Here is a 13,140-nt window from a genome sequence, read left to right as displayed (position 1 = left end):
CTCTGATAAAAAAAAAAAAAATCTGATACAATAATAATGCAAACCAGTTAAATATTTATATATTAAATATTGAATCATGTTACGGTGTAACAAAAATATAAATTAAATCCAGGAAAAAAATATATATTTTAAGCATAATGTGGGAATTACAAACAAGTCTGAAACACAACACTAAGACTGTTATTTAGAAAAAGTATTTGTTGTCGTCTCTGGAAGTAGTAAAGCAAAGTAATAAGAAATGTAATAATTGCCACACAATAGTTTTGACTTTTAAAATGCCATGCTTCATAGCGATTTGATGAACAACTCTTTTAAATGTAAATCAAGTAAATGCATAAACATCGGCAGAAACGCATATTTAGATCTAATGACTGCCGAAGTCTGTACTATTCCCCCTTTCTGGCCTCATATGTTAACTATCAGTGCTAATATGTCCCATTAAAAGTCTTTTGAGAGGAAATGACAATTTGGAAGGGTGTAATTTTAGAAACACAGCAGTCTGAGGCGAGTCATCTCCAGGGGGCTTTCTCAGTCTCGACCCGCCATTATGGCTCAAAGACCATCTGGCTCTTATTAGGCACGGTGGTACAGTTTCCCCAAGTATGACTCGACAGTCTGCAAGCACCAAACAAGCCTAATCTAAGTATGGCTCGAAAACAACAGGCCGAGAGGGGTGTTGGACAGCACCTGGCGAGGGCACCATAACACATCTTGTTTATTCGAGTTCGTCTGGCTCTTGAGGTGCACTGGAGAAATGAAATGAGAGAGTACATACAGTTCCATCACACGCTCCAGAAAGCGCACGAGTGTATAAACACACTTGATTTTTTACGACCTGCACGTTGCTGGACTATCTGCCTAAAACAAGTTTGAAGTCCACCACATGAAATCAAAAGATCACAAGATTTGACGAATAATATAATGCATTATAAAAAAAGTAGTTTTGATCCATGAATTATTCCTGGTAATTAGGGGTGCGCGATAAATATCGTCCGATAATTAATGCGCATCTCGTCAGTAAAGCCGGTTTTCTAATCAGCGGTAAATTCCATCAGGTGCGTGATTTCACATAGAGCAGCTGTTACTACACAGAGCCGTTGTTAACTGACAAGCTGCGCAAATCCACGTTCATTATCAGCGTTTATTTGCGCAGCTTGTCAGTTAACAACGGCTCTGTGTAGTAACAGCTGCTCTATGTGAAGTCACGCACCTGATGGAATTTACCGTTGATTAGAGAACCGGCTTTACTGACGAGATGCGCATTAATTATCGGACGATATTTATCGCGCACCCCTACTGGTAATGCACCTTATAATGTGTTGCACAAACTCATGAATAACTGTAACCACAGTTAATTCTTAATAAATTCATTGTCACCCTATGCATTCATAATTGGCTGAACCAATGGTCTGACCATACAGAGATTTCCCCGATCCCGCATTTGACTCAATGGCCCTCTTCAAAACTAATGTTCCTAATCTGTACTAGGATGTGGTTCTTGATTTTCTCAGCCCTGTAAATAAAGTTCACTCAACAGACACATCAACAGCATAAAATCATAATTAGAACCATAAATGGAGATTCACTGTGTCCTACTGGAATATGATCTAGAAATTTCCATCTTGAATGACCAGTGGTGTGACTTTCTGGACTTGTACAGCTCATCTACAAGGCATACTCTACTATAGATGTAAACAGTTTCAAACCAACCACTTACATATGTTCTGGACATGCCTGTGGCTGACGGAGTCAAGGGTATTTGACACACTAATGTAAGCCCTCAACATCGATGGAGACCCCAAACCGTGTTGGGCATTTCCTCAAGACCAGAAATGGCAGCTACAGCAAGGAAATAAGATTACCATCATGCTAGCAAGACACACTTGTCTTGTTTTCAAAATTGATTCATCACTATACATAAAGTCAATAAAAAGATTTGAAAGGAGGACAAAAAGAAGAAGTAGAATCGGGATTTCTCAAAATTTCTCAGCCACCAACTTGGTTAAATTCAACAACAATTTGATATGCAATGCCTATTTCTCACAACCCAATCCAATTCCTTGTGGATAAAAATGAAGTTTTCCCTCACTTAACATGTTTATCTGGCTTAAAAGTTTGGAAAAACTAAAATTAAAGCTATTAAAAAATCTAAAATAACACACCGTGGCAAAAAGTAATGTTAGGAGAATCAATGTAACGCCTCCTTTGTATAATATTTTTCTGAAAAATATTTCTGATGGGAAATCGTCAGGGTTTCCTGTCCCGGCTCTCATGCACATAGTGTAAACCCATGTTTGTCTAGTGTGTGATAATATTAACGAATGAATTTTCACGAGTGCAAGATTCGGGCGAATTTAAATGCACTCATGTTTTCTTAGAGTCTGGATAACAGAAAAGAGCTTGTTGTGGTAAATCCCAACAAAGCCTTATTTCTCAAATATTTCACAGAGTGGAGCTTAACAGATCTACTCTGACACGAAGACGAGGCTTTGAAGGCTTATGTACACAATACAAATTCACAGTGTGACCAGCAAATAGATCAGATCTCTAGGATTTATAACTGCGAAGGCAACACTGTGGGCCTAATCTTATGAAAACAACTCCACAAGAAGAATTCAACACTGATTGTGGAATGAAATCACAGTCTGCTCAGGTAACTAATCATGGGTTGTCTCGTATGTCAACCAGCACAATAATTACCAACTCAGATTCCTCGAATGCTTTGCTGAAATCTTGTGTTGTTGTAAAGAGAAGCCGGATCAACACCGGACACCCAGACGCTCACAAATACATGCCTAAGGGAGAGGAGCGGGCCGTGGAAGCCAAAACCAAGCTATATTTAACATCTTCTACATGTGGGCTTCATTTGGGTGAATGGGCCTACATACCTCCACTGACAAGAAGCAGGCAGACCCCAATCCTCCAATCTCTTAACCCTTGCGTCCCTGAACTGAGAAAGGCAGAACTCTGTTGACTTGGATCCTTCTATTAATCCGAAGGTCTGACTCTCCTGTCATTCCTTGACTATTAGGAAAATCCATCCATAATGTGACATGGTTTAACTGAAGAGAGGGAGGATGATCAGACGGTCTTGCGTTTGAGTCAGAAGGGCTGAGACATTTGCTGATATGTGGCCATGTGTTTTTAGTCAGTTTTTTTTTTTATGGTGGCACTGATCACTCAGAGTGCATGAGAGTCGTGAGCTTGATCTGTTTCTCTCTGTTCTGTGTTATCAGTGTTCCAGACATGAGGCCTTGAACCCTTTCTCCAGCCCCTCCACACCTCTGCCCCACTCCAGATGTCTGTAGCACACACATGGGCTCATAACACAATTATGATATTATACAGGCCCTGACACCCAAACAATGATCCAGGGCTTTCAAAATGCAATTAAATATATGTATAACAGTGTTAAAGCCATAAGGTCATAAATATCTGGGTGTTGCAAGTGTCCTGATATCATAAAATCTTATTAGAATTGGTCAATTCTTGAAAAAAAAAAAAAACTGTAAGCTGTTTAGCTAAATCTTTTATCATTATAAAAACTGATACAGAAGTTAAATATCATTTTTGAAAAGGCAATTTGGATAACATGTAATAAGCATGCAGAAAAAAAATCTATCATTATTTTTTCTAAATAGATTTTATGACCCTGACCCCCACAAAAACAAACAACAACAAAAATAAATTAATAAATTAATGATATCTATGAATAAACCATTCAAGATTTGTAAAATGTATTTTACTTTGAAAACTAAGCAAAACATAAATTACAATTAAAATGTCATTACCTTTTATATATATATATATATATATATATATATATATATATATATATATATATATATAATATATATATATATATATTAATTTTATTTATTTTCTTAACAATATGAAACTTCACATTTAGGATTTGCTTTTGTTTATTGTTACTCAGTGGCTTAAAAAAAACCTTCATAAAATATAAGTAAAGATTCATAAAAAAAACAAAAAAATATATTTACTTTTGTCATATATATATATGCTTTTTATGCATATATCCAACCATATATATATATATATATATATATATATACACATCATTTATGTCAATTAATTGCACTTATTATTTTGATTCCTTATCAAGGAACTAAAAACAAACAAAAACAAATGAACACTCCATGCTAAAATATAAAGACAGCTAAAGAAAGTTGTTGCAGAAGCGAGAAGCCCAAACATGCTCATGTAACTGTTATCTAACGTGCTGAGCTCACCGTTCTGATCAGAAGTGGGTCACTATCTGGACCATCAGTTTCAGCAGAAGTTCTCTTCCACAAGATGTTGTTCTTCATAACAGTTCAAATCAAGACTAAGCTTACAACAACTATACCCTCACATCAATCTAAACAGCAGATGGCGAGGATAATCATTTTTACACTTAATGGTCAACATTTTTGACAGGAAGCACTGAAAGAAACCTCTGTGTTGTGATATGGTAAACACTTTGCATGTTAATTAGAGTAACAACAACTCCACTAAGCCGTTATTAATATTAAACAGGTGTTGATTTGTAAACACGGGCGACCACAAGTTAATGTGCTCATGCATGAAAATTTATGAACGACCCATTTATATAGCATACATTTTTATTTTTTCAATGCTACATAGAAGGTCTTGCTCTTATTAAAAAATAAAAATAAATCATCCAATAGCCTTGGCGTCTACGATCTACACATGCAGGTGCCTAACTGGAACACACAACATAGGTAGTAACCCATGGGACTTGAATCGCAATCGATTTAAAGAGTATCGCATTAGCATGTTGCTAAGCTAACAGCAAAATACTCAGATTTCCTTAAATACACATAAATTAGGTACAAAGGATATTTTTATGACTGACAAGGAAATATTTAATAAACAAATCTGGTTACTGAAGGAATTGTAACTGTTTATAAACTACAAACTGACTTGTTGGCCATCTTGGAATGAAAATGAGAGGCACAAACTGCTTATTTATTTTTTATTTTTTATTAAGAGTAACCAAAAACTCATTGCACCTCCAAAAAGGCATGTAGATAAAAAATATAAAATAATAAAATCCAGACAATCAAACGCAAAAAGAGGCCACTAAAAACGCTAACGTTTTTTCAGTAAAGCAGTGGATTTTTTATTTTGCGTTTGGTTTTCTTTGTCATTTTTGGAGTGCATGGGCCAACTTTTTAGAAAACCCTTTAGGCTTTGGAATGCACCTATGATGGCAGCTCAAAGGGTTTTGCAACAGAGCCTTCATCTTATTTTATAGCTTTACCTGAAAACTGATGAAATTGCAAAAAGTATTCAACATACAATGAGATTTCAAATGGTGTCAGCCAGCATGCAAAGTCAGGAGCTGTTATCAGAAGCAGCAGTGAGAGCAAGACCTCTCCACCCTTATTTTGATCCAAAACAAACACCATCCTGCTATTGTTTCTTTCATCAGAATAGATCTATTGCTCCCCGGCTGGAGGAACACAGTGTTCTGTGACACATAAACAGGAGTGGAAAGGATTACTCCTAGCTATGGCATCACAACCGTGACATATCCTTCACTCTATGTTTGGATGCCTCTACAGGTACTTGTAGAATGTGTTCCAAAAAATATTTTTCTCCACTGTCTAAACAATGAAAAAAATGTGTAAATGGGAACAGCAACAGTAGCTGTTGAGTAGAGCTGAGCAGAGTTGACAGATAGAAAAACACAAAACTAAAACATTCAGTGCAGCTCATCTTTGGGTCAGCATTGCACTTAAAGATGATTTAAATGTCTAAACCTACCTGATGATTAAGGGCATAAAGGGAGCTAATCCCAGAGGAGATGATGAACCATCCATAGGAGATGGGTAGAGACGACCCAAAACCAATAGCAACAAGAAAAGACTGGGGTGCAGCTTCACCTGCCCTGAATCACTGAAAGAGAGACAAAGGGAAATACATTACATTTACTCACCTAAAATACTTGACTTATGTAATAGTGCTGCAACGACGCGATCGATTACGTCGACTACAAAAATACGTCGTCATGCGTGAAATGCGTCGAAGCGTCAAACTGTTTGTTTACTTCTCGCATAATGGCATACTGCGAATGGAGAAAGTTGCATTCTATCACAAAAACAGAGACCACTGTCATCAAAAGTACGGGAATACTTTAAACAGAGGACAAATAGAATGGCCCTTTGTTCCCTTTGCAAAACCGATATGGTGTACCACGGCAGCACAACTGCGATGCACGAGCACCTCAGAGGAAAACATCTTGGCACTCTCCGGTGTTACGGTTTAACTGGTTAAGTTACCGCGTGATCTGGTGACCAACTTCCTGTTTCAGGTCTGATATTCTTGCACTTGCGGCATTCTGAAAAGTTGAGATGTTCTTAACTCGATGCAGTGCGGACGCGCTTGGAAAAACGAGCGTTTCGTACCGCGTACGCGTCGCTTCCATTATGAGACCACATACATTGGAGATAATGAACTTGAGCCCACAAAAGACGTGATTTATGAACTGCCCCTTAAAAGACAGGGCGTGGCGAGACAACAGTCACAGACCACCGAGCTACCCAGAATCAGCTCCAGATCTCTGGAAACCATGCTAAACCATAGCAGAACCCTGACTACATTTTATGGTTTGTGATGCTAAAGAACATTTCATGAAGTCTCAGACAACTGTAAATTTATGGCTACTGTGGTTTAATTATAAACGCTAGCATAAGCTCATATTTACCATAGTAAAATAATTTTCTTTACCTCTATTATTTTATACAGTAAAAGCTTCAACCACATAGGTTGAAAATGAATAAAGGTTGAAATTTTATATTAGAAGTTGTACTTATATTTTTTTTTGTAAAGTTATCCAAAGGATTCATTAGCTAATTAAAAAATAACATTAGATTAATTATTTATTGTAATAAAAATAATCGTTAGATTACTCGACTAATCGAAAAAATAATCGTTAGATAAGTCGACAGAAAAAATAATTTTTAGTTGCACTTCTATTATGTAACTACCTTAACTAACAAGTTAACTTCCTTGTCTTATGTAATAATGTAACCAACTAAGGTGAACTACTAAATTATCAAAACTTAAGATACTTCCACGGCTAACACAAATAAAGATTGGTTTTGCTAACAGAAAATAACTTGCTTAAACTAGCAAAGCTTAATTCACTCACTAAGCTACTGTATATTACTAACTGAACTAATCTAACTAACTTACCTGTATGTGGCTTCATAAATGTCTCCAACTCCAACTAGACTTCCTTTACTTACTAAATGTAAGAAACTAACTGAACTAGCCTGGCTTACATTTGTTCATAACTTCTCTAATTACTAAACTACCATAGCTTCCTTCTCTTACTAACACGCATAACTAATAGAAATAAGCCATATGTATGTAACTACATAACTTCTTAACTTACTTAGCGTGTATAACACATTACTTAGCGTGTATAACACATTAGCTAACATAACTTCCTCTACATACCAATGTAACTAACCTTAAACTAACTTATCTAGATTTGTTTTCATATCTTCTCTAATTACTAAACTGGGATAACATTTATCACTTACTACATATACCGTATAACAAAATTAACTAACCCAACTAACTTACCTGTATGTGACTTTATAACTTCTCTTACTCATTTAACTAGCATAGCTTCATCCTCTTACAAACCTAAGTGAACTAACCTGTGTAACTTTATCATTTGTCTAATTTAATTTGCGTAACTTCCATCACTTACTAATACAATCAACCTAACTTATCTGTACGTGTCTTTAAAAATTATCTTATTTTACTATCATAGCTTCAATCCACTAACCTAACTAACCCGTGGGACTAATTCATCTGTCTAAGTTAAATTTGCTTAACTTCCATCACTTACTCATATAAATAACTAATGGAATTAACCTAATTTACCTCTATTTGACTTTTAAGATTAACTTACTTATTTTACCAGCATAGCTTCCTCCACTTACTAAAGCAACTACCTGAACAAACCTGTGACTTCATCCGTCTAATTTAACGAAAATAACTTTCTTCACATACTAACATATATAAATAACTTAACCTAATTTACCAAAATATGACTTCATAACTTCTCCAACTTATTAACCTAGTATAGCTTAAAATGGCTTTCTCCATACACAAATATAAGTTACTTACTGAACTATATGTGATTTTATAACTTTAAACGTCCATCATTAACTTGCATACAACAGTGCTAACCTAAACAACTTACCCAAGTGTAACTTCTCGAATTATTAAACTAACATTTACTAACTGCACTTACTAACATACATAATTTATCTTACCTGTATATTATAGCTGATGTTTCAGAATTAGCAACCAGCCATTCCAAACACATACAGCTTCTAACAGTTACAATGACAAGATGAGCACATGTACACATGGTCACCATTACTAAACCAATGACCCTTCACTTCCTTTCTCTTTTACTACATTTCTGCACATGTTTCTCTGACAGTCCAGTGGAAACTCAAGACTTAAGCCAGAGCAAACACATGAAAAAAAAATGGACAGAAAAACACACAGATGTAAATTACTCATATCTTTCTATTACTGTGAAAGGGCCAAAATCTGTTCTGTTCTCTGCAGTCCATGCGCTTTCCACGGCACAGCTGCCAGCTGTGGATACGCTTGTCATTATTACATCAAACATGGCCAAACTCCCCACCACCGAGGGGTCCCAGGAGCCAGTAAACCCCAGGCCAGAGTGCAGGAAATGCTATTTTGCTAATCAGGGCCCGGATAATGCATTTAGAGTCTGATTTCAGTCAGGCACAGTGTGGGACAGCCAAGAACTTGAGATCATCACCAAGCCCAGGGAGACTGAAGTGTTAAACATCATGCACATTCAATAAAAAGCTGGAAGGGGAGTGCGAGAACGAACCAATGAAATATGATGAACCAGAGGAATGGAAAAAGATGTTAAAATGAGCGAAAAAGTTCAGCGAGGGTGAAGAGGTGATAAGCCTGGAAGAGAATGTGAGATTAGCAGAGCGACTTTCAGTCTTGGCTCTACTTGCCCCGGTCTTTTCATCTCATTTCATCTCTGGTGCATGTCCAACCGAACCCTCTCGGCACTCATTTCCCATGTTAAACGTTTAAAATTGTTAGAAACCCATCAAGCTGAGGCAAATCATTCATCACGATTTCATCCGTGCTCGTGAAATCTTCCTATCGCAAACCGGTTTACAAATTGCGAGGAGGGCGATGAACCGTATTCCAGCGTTCCCACATGCTCTTTACAGTCTACTTTCCAGATAAAAGAAACATATACTTTCCAGATAAAAGAAACATATACTTTCCAGATAAAAGAAACATTCTGGATTGAACTTCAATAGGAAAAACTTCTCAATCACGCTAAATGACGCCCCCCCCCCCAGACACCCCGTGATGGTCTTTTCATATTTGGTAAAGGTGGGTGGTGGAAACCTCTTCACACTTCTTTCTACCCTTATTTATATGCTAAATAATTTATAGGCGGTATAAAATACGAGTGTTGCAGAGCCTAGCTTGGCAAGCGGGACGCAAAGACTAGGCCGTGGGAAAGAGTCAGACCACTCTAAGCTAAAAGGAGAGAACGGCAGACTGAAAACGCATTAAAATAATTTGATACATATTAAGATAATATTGGCTCAAGGGCCTCTTGCACAACGTGAGTGCTATTTGGAAGAGTGGCGCATCAGTCTGTGGAGAAATTATTTGAGGGAGATAAGAGACTTAACATGTTTTCACAGCCGCCGAAGAGCGAGGTCTAGAGCCAACATGGCCGAAACTCCCACACGCGGTTTACTTATCCGAGCCATCTCAGCTAGGAATCTGTCCATCAATGTGGTCAAAAAGGCTTAATTGGTCTAAAGAGGCTTGATGGGGCACTTAAACGATCTTGAACAAGGGCCTCGGAGAAATTAAAGAAGGGTGAGAAGAAGAACTGGGTCCGTTTAGCGAACGCTGGGATCGTTCAGCTCTTTAACAACATCCGACGCAAATCGCATACACATTTCGGGGTCCTGTGATGTTATGGGGGGCCTTTTGTTGGGAAATGCTCACCTGTTCACAGAGTCAGCAGCTTCCTGTAGCTGACTGAGGAGGAAGGGATAGAGGTCAGGAAAACGAGTGAAAAACTCTCGGCCGGTCATTCTGTTAAGAGAAGAGTGAGAGAAATGAAGGTTAAAGTGTGTGTAGGATTGCAGATTAGATCAGATAAGAAATGACGAATGAATGACATTAATCTGGCATCAATTGGTAATCAGTTTTTCTGTTTGGCTGATAAGTATCATAAGTGAGACTTTTTGTTTTAACAGTATTTTGCAGACTAGACAGCCTATTCTTAGTTTATGGGGTTTAACAGCTCTGTATTTTTATTTTTTTTGTAGCTGAAAACAAAGTTCTGTTATTACACCCAAATGGCAGCTTCAGTCTGAAAGGTTGACTTTAACATGAATAATACAGGGCAGAAATATCTGCATGCTATAAGCGTGTTAATATGCATCTTCATAAATATGCATCCTCATAATTAATTGTAGCTCTGATTGATTTTAAAGTGTAATTCTGGCCCTGAAATAGGTCATATCATTATAACTACCAGAAAAGTTGAATTAAATATGCTAGAAAAACCTGCTCCTCCAAAAATGTGCATTTTTTTACATAGATGGATCAAGAGCATTATGAAAATGTTTAAAATGCATGTGTGCAGTTCAGCTGAAAGCTTGCCCTCTCTGACCTGTTGTTAATTACGTTAAACTGAAGGCAAGAAACAAACTGTCTGCCTGACCACAATGTCAACAACAACAGTGAAACAAGGATGTGCGGTTTATCTTTTAATCAATGCTGCATTGCTTACTAAAGCAACAGAAGACTCACAACACATTCAGAACCATCACTGAACTATAGAAGAGTAAAACCTTTGTGCAAGTTAAAAACAGTTGTTCAAGTCATGCAGAGGTGTGTCATAACAATGTCTGGTATAAATATAGTCATCAAGAATAAATACATTGAGATTTCAGTCAAAAGTGTGAATTTTCTGACCTACTGCATATCAGGCTTTATATTACAACGAAAAACTATTGTAAGAGTAACTTCACATCACGTGCATTATGGGATCGTTTCCTCAGCTATGGATAGGTGCAATTCTGCCAAAAGAAGGTATTTCCTTTTGGAACATCCTTTGTGTCAGGAACATGCTGCCTACGTAGACAGCTCACTAGATTCTGGAACAGAGCCTAAGTGACACACACACAAGGAGAGGAGAGGAGAGAAAGAGACTGCAACCTTTAAAGGTCTGGTTTGTAAACCACTTCCTCAAGTCTGCGCTCTTTACAGCTCTATAAAGCTCTCATTAGTGCAGCCTCTGACGGAGCGCTGCAGGGACACGCGGCTCACAGGCCCTGCTTGTTTATTCCTTAGAAAGCAGCGCGGCTGGAATAAACCCTGGGAATTTCACTCGAGACAAACGCATATGTGTTAAAGACAGTGAAAGTGTATGTGTGTGTGTGTGTGACACACATAAACATATCTTTATTTAGCTAAGCCTCTGTGTTTAAGATAGACCATCTAATAAAACATTTTTTCTCTTCATGTCTAACTGAAACAGCCCATACAAGGCTAACTTTAGCTCCAGAGCCAATGTTTCAAACACACATGTTGTGACTTCAGCTATGTAAAATACACACGTACATAAACACACCACATCCTGTTTCAACCGCTAATGCACACGGTCTGGTCTGAACTTAGGCCAGGGCGCTGTCATGGTAACAAGGTGGGTCAGCTACATCTGCAGACTGGCCACATGCTGCATGCTAGCAACACACACACACACACACACACACAAGCTCTGACGTGGGCAGATGTGGTTACAGCTAAGCTCAACACAACCCTACATACCCTCAGTATGGATTCGAGTCTTCCAGGCAAAACACTTCCAAGATGTCCATAAATGCAGCCTGTCGAGCTCACACCATCTTTAACCACTCCATTGTCATTACTTACATTCACAAATGAATGTATAAATTTGCATATTACGTGTAATGTGCTTGAGTGTGTCGCATTGGGCCATCAGAACCACAAATACAGACCACACACAAACACACTACAGTAATTCTTCAGCTTATTTGTTTGTGTAACGTAAATAACATTCAGATCATGAGAACAGGAAACAAACATATTTTCTCTGTATTGTTCACTAGATGACTGAGGTCATCCAATAAAAGTCTCAGGTCCAAGTAAACTCTCAGATCATATTCTGATAAGCACAAGCAAACACAAACTAACAAACGATCTTCTTTGCGTAGGAAAACAGTCAAACAAGTTACTGCAAAAATAAAAGAGAGGGAAAAAAAAGTGCGTTTAAACAGTCCAAACAAAATTACCTATGCGAGAAGATGGTATCAGATGCTGGACTTGTTTATAAACTTGAGTGCAACTGAAGTCATTACTTTGTCAAAATATGTTTTATACAATGGTTTAAAGACTTTTGTTTGGTTTCGTTTCAGTGTTTAACTAAGATGTGTATCATTCGTTTTTCAAACTCTGATTCGACTCCTTTGATCTAGTCCAAATAGACCAACGAAAACATTACTCTGAGTGCTTCGTGTTGACTGTTATTATTGTTTTAATGGCAAGAAGCAGATAAATTCACTTTTTATAGTTGTGCAAAACAAAAAAAAAACTAAAATTGAAATATTAAACATGTTTGAAAAGCAATCCAACCCAAGAAACACAAACAAACCCCACTTACATTAATGAACTCACAGCTACTAAAACTCAGATTTGATAAACAAATGTGTGTTCGATAAACAAATGAAAGATTATACAACTTTATTGTTTTAGGTACACACACAAAAAAAGTGGTGTATGAGTCACATTTTAATTATTTGTGAAAATAAACTAGTCTTTTCAAACAGTGATAATAGTCTTTTCAAAGCAGCACTGTTTTCAACAGTGATAATAATACGAAATATAAGTGAATATAAGAGTGATTTCTGAAGGATTATGGCAGCAGAGGTGGTGCGACAATAACGACATGTGAATAATCCCGCCTACTCTAAAGCAGTACTAAACTGCAGTGGAAACCCAAACAGTGTCAAGCCGTGCCAAATCGTACCACGC

General features: G+C 37.3%; 1 protein-coding gene across 2 annotated transcripts in view; it reads right to left on the bottom strand.

Moving 5' to 3' along the window:
- thada (THADA armadillo repeat containing) overlaps nt 1-13,140 on the bottom strand; it is a 91,928-nt gene that overhangs the window by 43,668 nt on the left and 35,120 nt on the right. For both annotated transcript variants that reach the window (XM_026224467.1, XM_026224468.1), the window contains exons 27-28: nt 10,084-10,173; nt 5,794-5,925 (exon numbers count right to left, since the gene is read on the bottom strand). In XM_026224467.1, coding sequence (XP_026080252.1) covers nt 5,794-5,925; nt 10,084-10,173 — 222 coding nt within the window. The remainder of the gene's footprint in view (nt 1-5,793; nt 5,926-10,083; nt 10,174-13,140) is intronic.

Source organism: Carassius auratus, chromosome 38 (genome assembly GCF_003368295.1).
Source record: "Carassius auratus strain Wakin chromosome 38, ASM336829v1, whole genome shotgun sequence".
NCBI lineage: Eukaryota > Metazoa > Chordata > Actinopteri > Cypriniformes > Cyprinidae > Carassius > Carassius auratus.
The sequence above is the reverse complement of the archived record's forward strand: the minus strand, read 5'-3'. Positions and strand labels throughout refer to the sequence as shown.